The sequence below is a fragment of the Scyliorhinus canicula genome, chromosome 18, assembly GCF_902713615.1.
Source record: "Scyliorhinus canicula chromosome 18, sScyCan1.1, whole genome shotgun sequence".
NCBI classification, from domain to species: domain Eukaryota; kingdom Metazoa; phylum Chordata; class Chondrichthyes; order Carcharhiniformes; family Scyliorhinidae; genus Scyliorhinus; species Scyliorhinus canicula.
In genome coordinates, this window is record NC_052163.1 from 73,649,517 (window position 1) to 73,669,692 (window position 20,176).

The window sequence follows — 20,176 nt, forward strand, 5'->3', positions numbered from 1 at the left end:
CGGTGGAGCTGCCGTGGGCAGTGATCGTGAGCCTCCAAATGTTCGTGGAGAAAGAGAAGATTCTGTAGTGTGCCAGAGAGAAGTGCAACTGTGAGTGGGAGGGGACCACGGAATATACCAGGACATTGGATCTGAACTGGCAAAACGGTGTGCGGAGTTTAACAAAGCCAAGGCAGTGCTATATCAACAGATGAGGTTTGGGGTGTTCTACCCGGCGAAGCTGTGGATGATGTATCAAGGCTGGCAACGCTACTTTGAGACCCCAGAAGTGGCCAATGACTTTATCAAGGAGCATAAACTGGGGGAGAACTGAATTGAACAAATCTGGGAGACTGAGTTGCTGGCACTTTGAAGTAGTTGGGAATACAGATGGGGTGGGGATTGGAGGGAGTGGGGATCTTTTTTCCTCCGATGTGGTGGAGCCTTTTCTTTTTTTTATTGTTGGATTGACAAAGGGAGGCGAAGAAAAATTTGTAAGGGGACTGCTGTCCCCATCCCCCCATCTGCTGCCAGGGGCTGTATTTTCTTTCGCTGCTTGTTCTTGGGGAAGGTGACCTGAGTTGAGATGGGGAGGATGAGGTCAGCAGGGAACCATCACAGAGCAGAGAGGTGAGGGCGGGGGGTCAATGGGAGAAGCCTCTAGGCAGGCATTTCCACGCTCGCAGGCAATACTGGTGAACGGAAGTGAGTTTGGGGAGAAGGCCAAGAGAGGTGGCCGGAGGGGTTGGTGAGGCGAGGTTGGAGAAGAAGTATGATAAGGGGCGGAGAAAAGGGCCACCTTGGATGGGCCAGTTATAGGGTGAAATTAATGGGGGTAGAGCCAAAAGGGGAGGATGGCGGAAGGTAGAGGGGAATGGAGACGTAAGCCCCCCGGTAAGGCTGATAACGTGGAGCATGTGAGAGCTCAATGGACCAGTCAAAAGATCTCTTGTCTTTGCGCACTGTCGGAGCTTGAAAGCGGAGGTGGTCTTTCTGCAGGAGACGCACCTTTGCGTGAAGAACCAGGTTAGGCTAAGGAAGGGGTTGGTAGGACAAGCTTTCCACTCAGGATTTGATTCAAAATCGAGGGGAGTGGCAATTATGAGTAAGAAAATGGGGTTTGTGAGCGTGAACGGTGAGGGACCCGTGTGGGAGTTATGTGATTTGAGAGTGGAGTATTAGAAGGGGCACTGGTGGTGTTGATGAATGGGGATGCACCAAATTGGGATGATGTAGGTTTTAGAGTGGGTTGCTGGCAGCAATCCCAAATTTGGCCACGCACCAGTTGATTATGGGAGGATATTTTAAATTGTGTCCGAGAGCCGAGGGTGGGTAGGTCGAGCCCCAAGTCAGTGGATAGGATACAAATGGCAAAGGAGCTGGGTGGGTTTATGGAGAAGATGGGTATGGTGGACCCGTGGCTCTTCCCAGGGGAAAGGGAGTATTCCTTTTTGAAGCTGAGGGAGTTGTATGTGGAGGAAGGGCTTGCTGCTATAGATGAATTGAAGGAGTGGAAGTGAGTTTAGGTACTTGCAGATATGGAACTTCGCACGTGTGGTTTGGAAGGAGTTCTCCAGGTTGCCGAGGTGCACCCTGCTGGAATGAGTGTTGGTTCTGGATGTGGAAGGGGAGGACAGGATCAGAAACATATACACTTGGCCGGGTGAGCAGGTGGTGAAGATTAAGGAGAAGTGGGAGGGGGAGCTGGGTGGGGAGATAAACTGTGGAGTGAGGTGCTACCTCCTTGTGCGCAAGGATGAGTTTGATACAGTCAAGCTCATACGCAGGGTATTCATGACGTGAGCAAGAATGAGTGGGTTCTTTCAGAGGGTGGGAGACGAGTGTGAAAAGTGTGGGTGGGGACCACTGAACCATGCACATGTTCTGGGGCTGTGAAACGTTGGCGAGATTATGGGCAGGAGTCTACGCGGCGCTATCAAGGATAGTGGGGGAGGAGGTGGAGCCGGACCCGTGGCGGTATTTGGGATATCGGAGAAGCCGGAGCTGTTGCCCGGCTATGAATCTTATTGGGAGTGGCGGTCAGCAACACCATTAGTGGTAGTGGCCTGGCTGGGTGACTTCTATGACAATCTTCGGCTGGAAAAGATCAGTTACATGCTAAGACGTTTGGCAGAGGGTTCCGAGGCAAGGTGTGGAATGTTCGTGACTGTGTTTGAGGAGTTGTGGGGGGGGGGGGGGTGAAAAAGGGGGAAAATTTGTACAAACTATATAGCTGTATGCTGGGAGGTTTGTTTCCTGAATTGTTTGTGTGTTGCAACTTTTCATGTATATTTGGAATAAAAATACATTTTAAAGAAAAAGAGGGAGGAATGTTAGTCAGGAACCAGAACTCCTCGCTCTTTGAATGATGCTTGGGATAGTCGATGTCCATGTGAACAGGTAGTTGAGGTGTGCTTCAAGCAACGCAGTGCTCTCTTGGTACAGCACCAGAGTATCAGCCTAGCATATTCTCGAGTCCCTCAGTAAGGGTCAAATCCCAAACCGTCTGAAGCATGAGTACGATCAACTGTGTCAGGCAGATAGTTAATGATATCCAACTGCCAACAATTCACTTGAGCTAAACTAGCCAAATGCGATGCAATAGGAGACGGATAGTGTTACTGTAGGAGATGGGTGATGTTTATTTGAAGTGATATTTTATAATGTGACTGAAGTCGAATCGGCACAATTTTTGAATTATTGTTGGATCTACCTGGTCTCCCTTAGTGTTCTTTGTATTAACACAATACCCCAGTCCATTTTTAAAAAAGTATATTTGTTGAGGTTTTCCATTTTAACAAACTGCAACAAAGCCACAAATATGCAGCACTGCAAACAAAAAAGACTCCATGTACATGAATGCAGAGGGGGACAGGGGAACAGCAGTATCACTAGCTCAATACAATCAGTTAGACATAATTTGATGCCTCTAAGTCTAACCAGAGAACAAGGGAGAAACAGGATGAGGCCACGAAAACATGGTAAGAAGGTACACATCTTGCTATGCAGGAAATGTTTGCAATTGCTGCAAGAGTTCAGGATAACATTTTTCATCTATGGTTGGGCACGCACCAAACATATCTCCTTCCAATCCAACGGCAGCAGCACCAATGACACAGCCGTAACCACCTCTTCTCTGATACCAGACCCATCTTACCCATGCAGGAACCAATCACGGATTCTTTCCCGCCCCTAAAAATATAAAAAAAGGAAACATACAACAAAACATCAGAAGCCTAGCTCTAAAAGGGTGTTACGTATACACCACGCAATTCAACATAACCTCAATATCAGGCCCAGCATAGAACCAACATCATTCCATACATTCAATGGGAATGGATCACAGGAGAATAAAGGATCAGGACCCCACCATGGGCCTGTAATCCCTGGTGAACGCTCATCAGTGCAGACAAGAACAAGCTGCTCACTCAAACACGAAAGCTTCCCCGCCATGGGAGGGTCCGAGCTGACAGAGGAATTTTAGTCACTGCCCAGCACTGCACGCCTTCACAAGAAGGATATTAAGGAAAACTACAGCATTGCTTCAAGAGAGACACAAGCACTACTTCCATATAGAAAACCCAATCACAACGAGGAGGACACTTTGGAAACCACCACCTAAGAACACATGGGCTAACCCCGTCAAACCTCTCCTCATCCAAGGGATGAACTCCGATAATGTAGAGGCATGGAAAACACTCTCTCTTAAGCAAATTAGTCAAGGGTAGACCAACCCACCCCAACATGCACCACCACTTCTATTCTTTTTTTTATAAATGTTTTTTATTGAGTTTTCATATTTTATATATGACCAATTACAAATTATTAGAGAGAAAAAAAGAAAACACAAAAATTTAACATGAATATTTACAGGTAAGCATCTTCATAACAACAAATGTGGCCGCCCCCTTTAGCCAGCATACATATTTTACATTCCCCAATATGGCCGAGGCACATGTTTATAGGCATTTATTCATAGTTTGGTTTTGGGCCTTGGCTTGCCATCAAACCCCCATAACGAGCCCGTAACCCCCCCCCCCCCCCCCCCCCCCCCCCCCGGGCTACCTTCCCCCGATTCCCGTCCATTTTCCCCTGATTCTTGGCCACCCGACTATTCTTCCTCTTGTACGTTGGCCACAAACAGGTCCCGGAACAATTGCATGAATGACTCCCACGTTCTGTGGAAGCCGTCGTCTGACCCTCGGATGGCGAATTTGATTTTCTCCATTTGGAGAGATTCCGAGAGGTCGGACAGCCAGTCTGCAGCTCTGGGCGGTGCTGCTGACCGCCAGCCAAACAGGATTCTACGGCGGGCGATCAGGGAGGCAAAGGCAAGGGCATCCGCCCTCCTCCCCAGGAATAGATCTGGCTGGTCTGAAACCCCGAAGACCGCCACTATCGGGCATGGCTCCACCCTCACCCCCACCACTTTGGACATAGCCTCGAAGAAGGCTGTCCAGTACTCCACAAGTCTGGGGCAAGACCAGAACATGTGGGCGTGGTTGGCCGGGCCTCTTTGGCACCGTTCACATCTGTCCTCCACCTCCGGGAAGAACCTACTCATACGGTTTCTCGTTAAGTGGGCTCTATGTACCACTTTTAGTTGCGTCAGGCTGAGCCTTGCGCACGTGGAGGTGGAGTTGACCCTATGCAGTGCTTCGCTCCAGAGTCCCCACCCTATCTCCATCCCCAGGTCGTCCTCCCATTTCCTCCTTGTTGCGCCAGTACGGTGTCGTCCCTATCTACCAGTCGGTCATACATGTCACTACAGTTCCCTTTCTCTAGGATACTTGCGTCCAGTAGGTCTTCCAGTAGTGTCTGTCGTGGCGGTTGTGGGTACGTCCTTGTCTCCTTTCGTAGGAAGTTTTTGAGCTGCAGGTACAGTAGCTCGTTCCCCCCTGGCTAGCTGAAATTTCTCTGTCAGTTCGTCCAGTGTTGCGATCCTGTCGTCCGTGTATAGGTCCCTGACTGTCAGTGTCCCCCCGTCCTGCCTCCACCTTTTGAAGGTGGCGTCAGTCAGTGCTGGTTTGAACTTATGGTTGTTGCAGATGGGAGCCTTGTCCGACATTTTGTACAGGCCAAATTGCTGCCGCAGTTGGTTCCAGGATTGGAGGGTGGCTGTCACCACTGGGCTACTGGAGTGTTTTTTGGGTGGGGATGGGAGTGCTGCCGTGGCGAGGGCCCGGAGGGAGGTTCCCATGCAGGAGGCCTCCTCCGCACGCACCCACTCGGCTTCTGGCTCCTGGATCCATCCCCTTACTCGCTCGGCTGTTGCCGCCCAGTGGTAGAATTGTAGGTTCGGGAGGGCTAGCCCCCCCCTGGATTTTGTTTTTTGTAGGACCTTCTTTGGGATCCTAGCATTTTTACCCCCCCATACGAACGCCATGATAAGTTTGTCCAGCGCTTTGAAAAAGGCCTTGGGGATGTAGATCGGAATGGATCTAAACAGGAAGAGGAACCTGGGCAGTACGTTCATTTTGATCGTCTGGACTCTCCCCGCGAGGGAGAGCGGGAGTGTGTTCCATCTTTGCAGGTCCTTTTTAACATCCTCCGTCAGGCTGGTGAGGTTCCATTTGTGGATCCCTTTCCAGTCATGGGCTATTTGGATCCCCAGGTAGCGGAATTTATGTCGGGCTTGTTTGAACGGCAGCCCCTTTAGTGCTGCCCCCCCCCCCTTGCGGGTGTACTGGGAAGATCTCACTTTTGCTCATGTTGAGTTTGTAGCCCGAGAAGGCTCCAAACTCTTTCAGGAGCGCGATGATTCCGTCCATGCTGCTTTGTGGGTCCGAGATATAGAGGAGCAGATCATCCGCATAGAGTGAGACTCTGTGCTCTCTACCTCCCCTTCGGATCCCCCTCCAATTTTTTGCTGCCCTGAGCGCGATTGCTAGCGGTCCGATTGCTAGTGCGAACAGCAGCGGGGACAGTGGGCATCCTTGTCTGGTGCCCCTGTGCAGCTGGAAGTATTGGGAGTTGGTATTGTTGATCCGTACACTCGCCATGGGAGCGTTGTATAGGAGCTTTACCCAAGCGGTGAACCCTGTTCCAAGCCCGAACCGCTCCAGTACCTCTATGAGGTATTTCCATTCGACTCTGTCGAAGGCCTTTTCTGCGTCCAGGGAGATGATCACCTCTTGTGTTCTCTCCCCGGAGGGGGTCATTATCACGTTCAGCAGGCGCCTGATGTTCGCGGTAAGCTGTCTACCTTTGACGAAGCCCGTCTGGTCCTCTGTGACCACCTCAGGTACACAGTCTTCTAGCCTTTTGGCTAGGATTTTGGCCAGTATTTTGGCGTCTGCGTTCAGCAGAGATATGGGTCTGTATGACCCACATTCCGTTGGGTCTTTGTCTTTCTTAGGTATCAGCGAGATTGAGGCCTGTGCTAACGTGGGTGGCAGTGTGCCCCTAGCTAGCGAGTCTGTGAACATCTCCCGCAGGTGCGGGGCCAGCGCTGTCGCAAATTTTTTGTAGAAGTCCGCCGGGAATCCGTCCGGTCCCGGCGCCTTCCCCGCCTGTATGGAGCTAATGCTCTCCATGATCTCTCCCAGTGCTAGTGGTGCTTCCAGATCCCGTTTCACCACTTCTATTCTAATGCCTTCTATTCTAATAGCTCTGGGGAGAAAAAAAAAGGGACCCAAAAAGAACCCACTCCAACCTCCAGGAAAACTCAGAAGGAACCCAGTCCAACCCCAGGATACAGAAATCTGCCCAGGTTATTAAAGGAGAGAAGCACGGATTCTTAAATTCAAAATCAAAATAAAGACCCTCGGTATGTTAAGTAGCTCTAACTGGAGGGGGCTGAATCTCGGTGTGGACTTGACTAACCTTACCCTCAGCACCCTGCCATGGCTCCATTCATCTTCATTATAAACGAGATCGGGGTGTCGAAAAAACACTCCTTCCCATAACCACAATGATAGAACACATAAAAGAAAGGAATATTACTGTGCATAGACAACATTTCACATAATCGATTCCATATGGTTTTGCTCGAACAGGTTATCAGACAACTCTCACCCTCGTGCTCACACCTCGCATGCATCTCAATTTGGAGGTGTTGGGAGAGAATGCAATAGAGTAGGAGATGGTGCAGTTATTCCTGGCTGTTTAATACATTGAAAATGTCGAGAGGTGAAACGATACCTTGCAGAGAGAATGTAGGCTTCAGTTGAGAAAATATTAATTTAGGAGCTTCATTTGAGATTAAAATATTCTTAGACCAGGAATAGGTATGATTTTTTTTCGCATTGAAAGGATAGAAGCGATGAGATTTAATAGTGAAATAAAAGCCGACCTAGTCCCCGAGGACCAATGGCTCCTCTCCTCTTTTGAGAGGGAGATGACTGGTGGTGATTAAACCTGAAAGTCAGCACACCTCAGGTGAGGGGCAAGGTTGAGAAGGTGGGGCCTTCGTCAATATCCTTAACCTGTATGGAATTGAACGCACATTGTTGGCATCGCTCCGCATTACGAACCAACTGACTCCTGGCTTTAGTGACAGTATGGTTGTACTAAAAGAGGAATGAAGATGGCAGGCAACCTGCAGAAAGCTGAATGAATATTATTTATGTTTTTATTTTTAAAAATAAATTTAAAGTACCCAATTTTTTTCCAATTAAGGGGCGATTTAGTGTGGCCAATCCACCTACCCTGCCTGCACATCTTTAGGTTCTGGGGGCGAAACGCACGCAAACACGAGGAGAATGTGCAAACTTCACACGGACAGTATCCCAGAGCCGGGATCGAACCTGGGACCGTGGCGCCATGAGGCAGCAGGGCTAACCCACTGCGCCACCGTGCTGCTCCTGAATGAATATTATTGGTGTAAGGCTGGTAGTATATGACTACTCTGAAATGGAAGGGCGCAGGCTGGGAGGGCTGAAGGGCCTGTTCCTGTGCTGTAAATTTTCTTTGTTCTTTGAGATATAATGTCACCCCGCCGAGGACCTGAGTTTGATGTCCGTGTGGAGTTTGCACATTCTCCCCATGTCTGTGAGGGTCTCACACCCCCCCACCACAACCCAAAGATGTGCAGGTTTGGTGGTTTGGCCACGCTAAATTGCTCCTTAATTTGGAAAAGAAAAAAAAAAGATATAGTAAAATGCTTATGTAAATGTAAGTCATGTTAAAATTGGTGAATGGAGGGGAATGTTGCTGTTGAGGACGGCAGGGTGGGAAAGGATATGCTTGCTGTGCAGTAACGTACTGTAATTAAAATCTCAGCATGGAAACCGGTCATTTAGCCAACTTTTTTTTGGCATGGGCTGCAACAGTTTAGATTTGTCAAACATCATTCCCTGTTCTTTAAGTTGGTATTATACTTGTACCTGTTCATGTTGGATGTATCCAACTGTTTGAAGATGTTGAGTATTTGCTTTTCATAACAAATTAACTTGCAAGTAAACTAGCCAAAAACGACTTCATGTAACAATATTTCCATAACCAGTTTCTCCTGCTCGTGATAATTTTCTTACAGGTTATTTGTGCCAAAGTGGTAACTGATGCTCGTAATCCTGGTGCACGATGCTATGGATTCATAACCATGTTAACACCCGAGGAGGCAACTGAAAGCATCAACTCTCTGAATCAGTCTGAACTAAATGGACAAACCATCACTGTTGAAATGGTGAGCACATAGATGTACTAATAGGAACTGTTAACAGGCAGTCGAGATTTTGAATTTGCTGCACACTTTGCATCTGTAGATGAAGATGCTGTGCATGTGCGAGAGATTTCTGGAAATACATCCTCTGGTTTATTGCCATCATTTGGTGTCTCAACATCTCATTTAATCTGGCATTCCTTACCCACCAGTTCAAATTCACTCAGGAAATCATATGCAGTAGCCCTGTTTGCATTTCACAGAATCATTTCAGTTTCTTCAGCCCATCGATTCTCCACTGACTCTCTGAAAGAGCATTTTACATAGTCCCACTCACCTGCCTTATACTCGTGACCTTGCACATTCATTCTTTTCAGATGAAAATCAATTCCCTTTTGAATACCTCGATCAAACCTGCCTCTGCTGCTCTCTCGGCCTCCAGCAACTCTGGGCGAAAAGATTATTCATCGCATCTCTTTTTAACAATTAATTTGAATCTGTATCCTTGAGCTTGTGATGCTCTCTGGAGCGGAAACAGTTTAGACCATAAGGTGTATGAGTAGAAGTAGGCCATTCACTCCTCCATTCGATGAAATCATACTGATCTGAAATGATAATCGTATTACAATCCCAGACCAGAACCCAACAGTAGGTAGGATGCTGGTCAGCAAACCTCATTTTATTTTCATTTTGAAAGACTGAGAGGAAAGGAAAACCTTGCTCCGGGAGTGATTACAAGAAAGAACAGGGGTATGGTACATTAAAACAAACTTTATAGCTGCAGTATGGCGGCACAGTGGGTAGCACTGTTGCTTCACAGCGCCTATCCCAGGTTCGGTTCCCGGCTTGCGTCACTGTCTGTGTGGCGTCTGCACGTTCTCCCCGTGTCTGCGTGGGTTTATTCTGGGTGCTCTAGTTTCCTCCCACAAGTCCCGAAAGACGTGCTGTTAGATAATTTGGACATTCTGAATTTTCCCTCTGTACCTGAACAGGTGCTGGAATGTGGTGACTAGGGGATTTTCACAGTAACTTCATTGCAATGTTAATGTAAGCCTACTTGTGACAATAAAGATTATTATTAACACAGTATTAAAAGATCTTTAACATCATACAAAAAAGTGACTTACAATTACCCCTTAAACAATACTACTCAATACAGTAAATACAATACCCATAACTGCTATCTTTATTCTCACTTAAATAACAAGAAAAAAAACATTTCCACTCAATCCACTATTAAATACCACTGGCACTCAAAATACTTGATTTACAGAGATCATCTTTGTGAAAGAGAGATCTCTTGACACTACTTTAAAGAGAAGATCTGATTCCTGTCAGAACCATGGAGGATCTCTGGCTGATTGACTTCAGAAGATGCTCCGCAGCTTGTTTGAGCTCTCCTTGTGTCACATGTAGGCTTACATTAACACTGCAATTAAGCTACTGTGAAAATCCCCTTGTCGCCACACTACGGCGGCGCCTGTTCGGGTACACTGAGGGAGAATTCAAAATGTCCAATTCACCTAACAGTTCGTCTTTCGGGACTTGTGGGAGGAAACCGGAGCACCTGGAGGAAGCCCACACAAACACGGGGTGAACATGCAGACTCCACACAGACTGGGCCAACCTGTGAATCGAATCTGGGTCCCTGGTGCTGTGAAGCAATAGCGCTGACCACTGTGCTGCCGTGCCACTCAAGATGTACAAATGGGGGCCAATTAATATGTTGGATTTATAATTTTATTTTGAGAGATGTTGGCTCCTCTTGGAGATGGAAATAATCATAGAATCATAGAATTTACAGTGCAGAAGGAGGCCATTCGGCCCATCGAGTCTGCACCGCCTCTTGGAAAGAGCACCCTTCCCAAGGTCAACACCTCCACCCTATCCCATAACCCAGTAACCCCACCCAACACTAAGGGCAATTTTGGACACTAAGGGCAATTTATCATGGCCAATCCACCTAACCTGCACATCTTTGGACTGTGGGAGGAAACCGGAGCACCCGGAGGAAACCCACGCACACACGGGGAGGATGTGCAGACTCCGCACAGACAGTGGCCCAAGCCAGAATCGAACCTGGGACCCTGGAGCTGTGACGCAATTGTGCTATCCACAATGCTACCGTGCTGCCATAATGCATGATTGAACAATCTGCTGCAACAGCAGTTCCATGAACGTACAGTGTACTGTTTGTGTCTTCAGGCCAAAAGTGAACCTGGCTGTAAGAAGCGCACAGAACAGAAAGCAGGGACTATGAAGAAGGTCAACAAACCGAGTTCCAGCCGAAGAAGTGCACCTGATGGAGATCAATCTAAAGATAAGTAAGTGCTTCCATTGAAGACTACTCTCTGGTTTTATCAAAAGCTTTGGCTGCAGAAATTGTATGGTTATTCCTCACTTGTTGTATCCTTTGTGCATTCGCTAGGACCAGTCATTGTCAAATAGAGGTAATTTCCCCTTCAAAATCTTTGCGTAATGTGACCCTAGAAAAAGATCATGTGGTCTTCTATTGATTCCATGCTGTGCATGATCAGCATATCCTGTTGTATTCCCAAACCCAAACTGCCTTCATCTTGGGCTTATCTTGACCATTTGAAGCTACTTGACATCAGTAGAATCTCTATCCAAGGGTGATTTACTTTTTCATCTGAAGGTGCTCTTGATTGAAGTGTTTCGATCCTAGACCAGAACTCCCCACCCTCAAAATTTTGTTGCAATCCAGTTAGGGACCAGCAACCTTTGTTGTGAAGTAGACAGAATTTGAAATCCCAGCTATTTCCTAAGAGAATCAACCAAAGGTAAGTGGTTTAACTGTACAAAACTTAGCAAAGCCAACAGACTCTTATCTATTTAATACTCTGTAACATCCAGAATTCATGAGGTAAATCTTATTAATAGGCAAGCTTTGGTTGAACACACCACCAACTGCACATTAAATGTCAACACGGGCAGCATGGTGCCGCAGTAGTTAGCTTCACTGCATCACGGGTTCAACCCCGGCTCTGGCTCACTGTCCGTGTGGAGTTTGCACATCCTCCCTGTGTTTGAGTGGGTTTTGCCCCCACAACCCAAAGAAGTGCAGGGTAGGTGGATTGGCCATGCTAAATTGCCCCATAATTGGGAGAAATGAATTGGATACTCGAAATTAAAAACAATGTCAGATACACCAAAACAGGTTCTATGAATTTCTCAGGAACCCATGCTGACATCTGCGGTCACTGAGTCACCAAATTGTTTGAATTCTTGACTTCCTGACACAGGATTTCAGCTCTCTTTCAAAGCTATTGATGCTGATTTCCTTCAGTTGCTCCAACTTGGGCTGCCCAACAACTGCTTGTCTGCTAGTTGCTCAGTTACTTTACCTGGACTGTGTCCCACTGGATTCCCAAGACTGCACCCTAGCATCTAATTACCAGCAAGATTCTCACTCTAGCTACTCTGAGCATAGCACCAGTGCTTCTGGGCTTTCCTTTGCCACAACAGCCAGTTTCACTGAGTTGCCACGGTCGCAGCGTTTTTCTGAACTCCAAACTCGCCAACTCCACCGAACAAATGCAGCACCTGCGGCCTCAGAGCTGTAGCTCTCTTGGCTCCATGGACCTGACCGTCCTCTTCTGTTCCTGACTCCTGTCATGTGGGCTTGTGTACTCCAGCCCATGGTCATTGTTTTTGCGCCACCCATGGCACATGCTGTCAGGGTGGCCAAGCTCTGCAATGTCTGAGGTGGGGCCTGGAAGTCAATGGCCTCTGACTGTCACTGGAACCAAATGTGATGTGAAAAAGGCTTTCAGCTTGAAGTCATCATCCAAAAAACCCAATCAAACCAATTCTGAATTTCAAAAGAAAAACTGCAATGTTACATATGTGGCCCATCCACCTGTCGCTCCCTATGCTTGCACCGGAACTCATGGGCATGCCAAGAATTACAGTCCTCAGCTACTGCTCAGAAAACCCAAGAACCCAACATTACAGATTCTCTCATGAGACAGCCAATTTATCCAGTGACTCTCTCCTCTTACAGACAGGCAAGATCTTGGCTTTTATGCCCAGTTTTGAGCTAGCCAGTGTGAAGTAACACCAATGGCAAGTTTACCCCTGGATAAGGAGAAGAGGAATTAACTTGTACTCCTACGCCTGGTTACTATCAAAAGCTCTGCAAAACAAATACGTGGTTGTTGGATAAGAAAGTGATGTCCTGTTCACATTCATCGCTGCCATCCTGACATATAATCTTTATTATTGTCACAAGTAGCCTTACTTTAATGCTGCAATGAAGTTACTGTGAAATGCCCCTAGTCGCCACACTCCGGCGCCTGTTCAGGTACACTGAGGGAGAATTCAGAATGTCCAATTCACCTAACAGCATGTCTTTTGGGATGTCTGGGAGGAAACCGGAGCACCCGGAGGAAACGAACGCAGACATGGGGAGAACATGCAGACTTTGCACTGACAGCGACCCAAGCCAGAATCGAACCTGGGTCTCTGGCGTTGTGAAGCAACAGCGCTAACCACTGTGCTACTGTGCCGCCGTATTGACTCCCTACCAACCTCCATGTTAAAAATTTTATCCTAGTTTTCAAACTGTTCCAGATCCTTCTGCTAATCTTTGATAGTTGTGTGCACCTCCATTTCTGGTATCTTGTGAATCCCCCAATTTGAATTATTCCATCGTTGGCAGTTGTGCCTTCAGCTACCTGGATAGTAAGCTGGAATTTTCTCTCTAGTCTTTTTCACCTCTCTACCTCCCTTTATCTCTTTCCTCCTTTAGGATTCTCCTTAAAACTCAAATTGCCCTCATCTGTCCTAATATCTCTTTATTTAGTTTGATGTCAGATTTTGTTTGATACAGCTCCTGTGAAGCACCTTCTACGTTTTACTCCGATAAAGGTGAAATTTTCAAACAATGCTTCTGTCACCGAATTGTAAATAAGTTCAGTATTGCATATGAAATACTTTACCCTGCTTGGCTAAGAGAAAGCGTATGAAATATATGCCAATGATACTGGCTCAAACAGTTCATTCCATTTCAGGTCATCTGTCAATGGAAAAAAGGATTACAGAAATGACAACCAAGGAGGCTTCAAAAAACTAGTGGGTGAGGAGAGACGAGACAGAAGGAGAGAAAAGGAAGATGGCGGATACAGACCACATGCAAGTAAGGGCAGCTGGGGAAAATGAGCATGCAAATAGTTAGCTGGGCAGGATATTGGGTTAGCACATTACTGTTCACTCTGATTGAGGCTGGAACTCATTGATTAAAATCTCTTTACTGCCTGCACATCTTGTGGTTGTGGGGGCGAAACCTACGCAAACACGGGGAGAATGTGCCAACTCGACACGGACAGTGACCCAGAGCCGGGATCGAACATGGGACCTCGGCGCCGTGAGGCTGCAGGGCTAACCCACTGCACCACCATGCTACGCTCCCAATAAATATGATAGTCGAACTGTGTGTGAAATTAAAAGCACATTTTCAGTGAGTGCTTTCCTTTCTGATTTTTATCTAGGAAATCAAGGCGCAATGAGGAGAAGAAGTAGAGAAAGAAAAATGGTACGTTCCTGGGCTGTGTTTTTACTCTGGTTTTACAGTTGCAGCAGCTGACTCCAATGGGCCTTTGTTACTAATGTGGATTGTAGTGTGCTGCAGCTGAAAGTAGTGAGAGACATAATTCCCTGTCACTGCACTTCCTGATCTGAAGTATAGAGGAGTATCATGTTTAGCTAATTTGATTTGTTGCAACACCTTGAATTATCATTCTATTTTTTGATATATGGCTGACTAATTTAAATTTCATTTTTGGGACTAGTGTTTCCCACGCACAGCACAGTGAGGCACAGTCTTGGCTGTTTGATTCTTTTAAAATAAATTTGAAGTGCCCAGTTTGTTTTTGTTCCAATTTTAAGGGACAATTTACTTCCGGTTGCGGCAATGAGTGAGTGAGCTGCACATTCGGGGACTCTCGCTCCGGCGGGACTTAAGGACCTGGTTCCCCGGTTTTGCGGGACTGTGGAGTGGTGAAAGGATGGCCACGGAGGTGAGGAGGAGCGGGCAGAGCTGCATGGAGAGAGCGGGAAGCAGCGAAAACGGGAGAGGAAGGGACAAAGACAAGGTGCAGGGGAAGCTGACCCGGGACCCAAGATGGCGGATCTCGGACCCAGCAATCCAGCAAGCGCTGGAAAACATGCTGCAGGTTATTAAAAGCAGCTTTGAGTTGTTGAAGCGGTATAACTTGGACCCACTTCAGAAGGCAGTGGATCAGCTGAACCAGAGGCTGGATGCCCAGGATGAAAAAGTTAAGGGGCTGGGAGAGTTGGTGGAGGAGCAGGCGGATGCGCAGACGATTACGGCGTTAGAAGTCAACGGGTTGAAGGAGAGGCAGAGAAGACTGCTGGACAGAGTAGAGGGAGCTGGGAAAATAGAGCCCGCAGACAAAATCTGAGGATCATCGGCCTCCCGGAGGGGAGCTGATGCCACGGCGTTTGTGGCGGACCTGTTGATGCAGCTGATGGGGGCTGAAGCCTTTCCGCGACCGCCGGAGCTGGAGGGGGTACACACAGTGCAGGCAAGGCAGGGGCGGCCGTGGGAGGGAGCCCCCCCCCGGTCCGATGGTGATTAGGTTCCACAGGTTTGTTGGAAAAGGATCGGGTTCTGTGGTGGGCAACAGAGCGCCAAGAGCAGCACGTGAAATAACAGGGTTCCTTCTCAACTACCCACCCTAAGCCAGGGAGGTGGCCTAAGGCGGCGAGCAGCCTTGAAACAAGTTAAGGAAGGTGGTTGTTCAAGAAGCATGTGAAGTTTGGTCTGCTCTTCCCGGCCCGTCTTTGGGTTATGCATCAGGTTCAACACCACTACTTCTCCAAGTCCGAAGAATCGATGGACTTAGCAAGGGATCAGGAGCTGGTCCCGAAAAGAAGTCCCACGGACGCAAGCTAGGGTCCGAGAACTACCGTTTGAAGGGATGCCGACTGTGCCTGGACTGTTGGTCGACTGTTTACTGTTTTAAAGGTGCCATGTGGGGTATTTTTTTGTGGGCAGTTTTTTGTCCCCCGGGGGGTGGGGGGGGGGGGGGGGGGAGGTGGGGGGGGGGGGGGGGGGCGAGGAGGGGGGTGGGGGGGGTTGTTTCTTTCTCCTCCCCCCCCCCCCCCCCCCCTTTTGTTGTTGGGCTCGCTGAGTGCACTGGAGCCGGTATTGCAACAACGGGGTGGCCGGTCAGCAATGGGGATTAAAGACGTTGGTTGGGGGCTTTCGTTTTATTTATGTTTATGCTTTTTTATGTTTGTTTCGGGTTGGTGTTGTATGGGTACTGGGGTATTGCGGTGTCATTTTAGTAATGCTCGGAAAGGGACGTGGGTTAACACTTTTTTGTGTACACGGCAGGAACTGTATTGCACCTGGAGCAGCCTTGCGGGGCTGTTTGAGGTTTACATTTTGTTTGACCTTCCTGTGTTAGTGTGATTGCTCCAGTGGGTTGGAGTGGGGATGATGTGCTGGGGAGTGGGGATGAGGTGGGGGAAACAATGGGAGTGGGACAAGTTGGCGCCGGAGTGATGAGTCACCGGGCTAGCAGATTGGCTAGTCAGGTGGGGGGTGGAGAATACAGCCAATAGATGGCAGGGGTGGGGTTACCGGGGAATGTTGCTTTGGGGGGGGGGGGGGGGGGGGGGGGGGGGGGGAGAAAGAGAGTTATTCTGCTGACGGGGGGATTGGAAGGAGGTCGGGGGTGGAGGCGAGCCAAGAATGGTGCGGCGCACGGGCCGGGGGCGGACCTGAGAAAGGTTATGGCTGACCGGATTGGGGGGGGGGGGGGGGGGGGTGTTGTGCCCCCTAACCAGGCTGATCACCTGGAATGTCAGGGGACTAAATGGGCCAGTTAAAAGGGCATGTGTGTTCGCGCATTTGCGGGCCCTGAAGGCGGACGTAATTATGTTGCAGGAGACGCATCTGAAAGTGTCTGACCAGACTAGGCTAAGGAAGGCCTGGATTAGCCAAGTCTTCCGCTCGGACTTGGATTCTAAGTCCAGGGGGTAGCAATTATGATTAATAAGCGGGTTCAATTTGAGGCGGAAGGCGTAGTCGCAGACAGGGGAGGGGAGCAGATTCCTGATGGTAAGGGGCAAACTGGAGGGGAGAAGAGTGGTGCTGGTGAACATATTTGCTCCGAACTGGGACTTTATCAAGAGTGCTGGGGAATATCCCGGACCTAGACTCGCGTTAGGTTGATAATGGGGGGGGGGACTTTAATACGGTCCTTGGCCAGGGGCTGGACCGGTCATGTCCCAGAACGGTAGACTCCCAGCAATGGCAAGGGAGCTGAAAGGTTCATGGAGCAAATGGGGGCAGTGTGACCATGGAGAGCCAGACAGACCGACGGGAAGGGGCTACTTGTTTTACTCACATGTTCATAAAGTATACTCTAGGATTGATTTCTTTATCTTGAGCAGGGACTGTGTAGGGGAGGTAAAGAATACGGAATATTCGGCAATCACTATCTCGGACCATGCCCCGTACTGGGTGCACCTGCAGGTCGTGGGGGGGGGGGTGAATTACCAACGCCCGCAATGGAGGTTAGACGTAGGATTGTTGTCGGAGGAGGGGATATGTGAGAGACTTCAGAAGTGTATGCAAAACTACTTGCAGGTGAACGATACGGGGGAGGTTTCAGCAGTGACCCTGTGGGAGGCGTTGAAGGCAGTAGTGAGTGGGGAGCTGATCTCAATTCGGGCTCATAGGGTCAGGGCGGAGAGAGCCGAAATGGACAGATTGGTTAGGGAAATTTATCGGATAGACGAGGAGCATGCGGGGTCCCCGGGGGGAGGACCTACTCAGGGAGAGACGGAGATTGCAGGCGGAACAGGGGATGCTATCCACGAGTAGGGCCGTGGAACAACTTCGGAAGGGGAGTGGTGTATGAGCATGGGGAGAAGGCCAGCCGATTGCTAGCGCAGCAACTCGGGAAGAGGGAGGCGGCCAGGGAAATAAGTAGAGTGATTGATGGGGAGGGGAGCAGAGTTGAGGACCCGACAGGACTGAATAAGGTATTCCGGGACTTCTATAGTAGGCTGTATACTTCAGAACCCCCGGAAGAGCCGGAGGAGATGAAAAGGTTCCTGGACGGGCTAACATTTCCAAAAGTAGGCGGGGGACTAGTGGACGGGCTGGGGGCCCCGATTAGAGCGGAGGAGGTATTAGGGGGGCCTAAAGGCCATGCAGTCGGGGAAAGCCCCGGGGCCGGATGGATACCCAGTAGAGTTTTACAAGAAGTTCTCGGAGTTAGTGGGACCGGTCTTGAGTAGGGTTTTTAATGAGGCTGGTAAGGGGAAATGACTTTAGGTACTTACGGTGGACTTTGTCCACAGACAGGTCCTATCCTTCCCGCGCCTCCCGCCAATAGGGATCCAAGACTGAATAGTCTCTAGAGTCCCGGATATTTACAAGGTGCTCATGAAGGGGGAAGAGTCCCAGACGGAGGAACTGAAACTCAAATGGGAGGAGGAGCTTGGCGGGGAGATGGAGGACGGGCTGTGGGCAGAAGCCCTGAGTAGGGTAAACTCAACCGCAACATGTGCCAGGCTCGGCCTGATTCAATTGAAGGTCGTTCACGGGCCCACATGACGGTAGCTTGGATGAGCAAATGCTTTGGGGTAGAGGATAAGTGCGCAAGATGCGCAGGAAGACCAGCAAACCACGTTCACATGTTTTGGGCATGTTCTAAGCTTAAGGGGTACTGGACTGGGAGGGATTTATGGGGATCATGTCCCGGGTGCTAAAAACAAGGGTGGTGATGAGTCCAGGGGTGGCAATTTTTGGGGTTGTCGGAAGACCCCGGGAGTCCAGGGCGAGAAAGAGGCCGATGTTTTGGCCTTTGCTTCCCTAATAGCCCGGCGACGAATACTGCTGGCATGGAGGGACTCAAAACCTCCGAAGACCAAGCCATGACTTTTGGACATGTCAAGTTTTCTGGGTATGACTTCCGGTGGCAGTTATGCAGCAATAAGCCACACATGTGGGAGCTCCCGTTTTAAAGAGATTTTTTCGGCTTCTTTTGAGAGCCCAAAACCGGAAATTTTTCGACGTCCTCCCGGGGGGAAGGTGTGCTGAACGACTTTCCCTGCAGTCCATGACTCGAACTCGGAGTGGAAAGGTGGAAAAAACAGCAGCAGCTCCTCAGAAAAAACGGGGGAAGGGATCCAAGATGGCCACCGACAAAGCTCCAGGGGAGTGGAGACTCTGGGCCCAGAAACAACAAACTGATCTCCTGCACTGCTTTAAAGAATTCAAGGATTAAGTACTGAGCTCTCTGCAGGAAACAAACAGAAGGCTGTCAGAGATTCAGGCCACCCAGGGTGCTGCCATCAAGAAGTTGCAGACGCAGGCCATTGAACGAGAGGAGGAGGCCGTGGTCCTCGTGAGTAAGGTGGAGGGGCACGAAGCACTCCACAAGAAGTGGCAGGAACGCTTTGAGGAGCTGGATCACCGCATGAGGCGGAAAAACCTGCGGATCTTGGGCCTTGCGGAGGGGCTGGAGGGATCGGACCTGACAGCCTATGTGGCTGTAATGCTGGGTTCGCTAGTGGGGGCCGGGTCTCTCCATCTGCCCCTGGAGCTGGAGGGAGCACACAGAGTACTGGCCAGGAGGCCTAAGGAGAATGAACCCCCGCGTGCGGTGCTGGTGAGGTTCCAACCGGTTTCAGTGATCGGGGACTGCGTGCTGCGCTGGGCCAAGAAGGTGAAGAGCAGCAATTGGGAGAATGGGGTAGTGGCGGATCTACCAGGACTGGAGTGCGGAGGTGGCTAAGCGGCGGTCCGGATTTATCGGACGAAAGAGGGTTGCTTTATAGAAAAAGATAAAGTTCGGAATGTTGCCGCCCGCGCGCCTATGGGTAACTTATTCGGACCGGGACCATTATTTCGATTCCCCGGAGGAGGCGTGGGCCTTCGTAGCGGACGGAGAAACTGGACTTGAACTAGGGGTTGGGGGTTGCGAGGTCGGCTGTAAGATATTAGTGCTGGATCTTCGGCTGTTGCTGTGTTCTCTTTTTCTTCTGTTTTTTTCTTCTTGTTTAGTACTTTGCAATTTTGATATGGTTATTACGGGGGGGTTGTTCTGCTATGTTTTTGTTTTTTGTGCTTGGGGCATTGTTTGGGCTGTGTATCTTGCGGGGAGGGCCGGGGGGGGTATGTTGTATTCTATGTCGGAGTGGTGGTATGGAGGGTGGGCTGATATTTGGGAGCTGCGTCACGAAGGATGTGGTGGGGCAGGGCGAAAGCGCGGGCTTTCCCTCTGGTTTCCCGCGCTGCGGGGCTGGGGGGGCGGAGATGGTGACGGGGGAGGTGGGGCCGTAACTGGTTCTTCCCCGCGCTGGAGCGGTGCCAGGAGGAGGGATAGATTGGGGGATGATCCCACTTCGGGAGGGGTCGGGCTATTGGCGGGAGTTTCCGGGGTCAGCAGAAGTTAGCTGACACACGGAAGTACAATGGAGGACGGTTCGCGGCTGGGAGGGTTCCTAGCCTGGGGGGGAAAGGGGAATACCGGGTTGCTGCGGTAGGGTCAAGAAGGAGCTGGTGGGGGCTGGGGGACAGAGGTGAGGGGT

At 49.5% G+C, this 20,176-nt stretch overlaps 1 protein-coding gene across 4 annotated transcripts in view; it reads left to right on the plus strand.

Moving 5' to 3' along the window:
• Positions 1–20,176, plus strand: part of LOC119953359 (scaffold attachment factor B1-like) — a 141,898-nt gene that overhangs the window by 62,538 nt on the left and 59,184 nt on the right. For all 4 annotated transcript variants that reach the window (XR_005458007.1, XM_038777544.1, XM_038777546.1 and 1 more), the window contains 4 exons: positions 8,456–8,605; positions 10,787–10,905; positions 13,615–13,739; positions 14,092–14,135. Coding sequence is in view for 3 of the 4 variants with exons in the window: in XM_038777544.1 (XP_038633472.1) it covers positions 8,456–8,605; positions 10,787–10,905; positions 13,615–13,739; positions 14,092–14,135 (438 nt within the window). In the remaining variant the exon portion in view is untranslated. The remainder of the gene's footprint in view (positions 1–8,455; positions 8,606–10,786; positions 10,906–13,614; positions 13,740–14,091; positions 14,136–20,176) is intronic.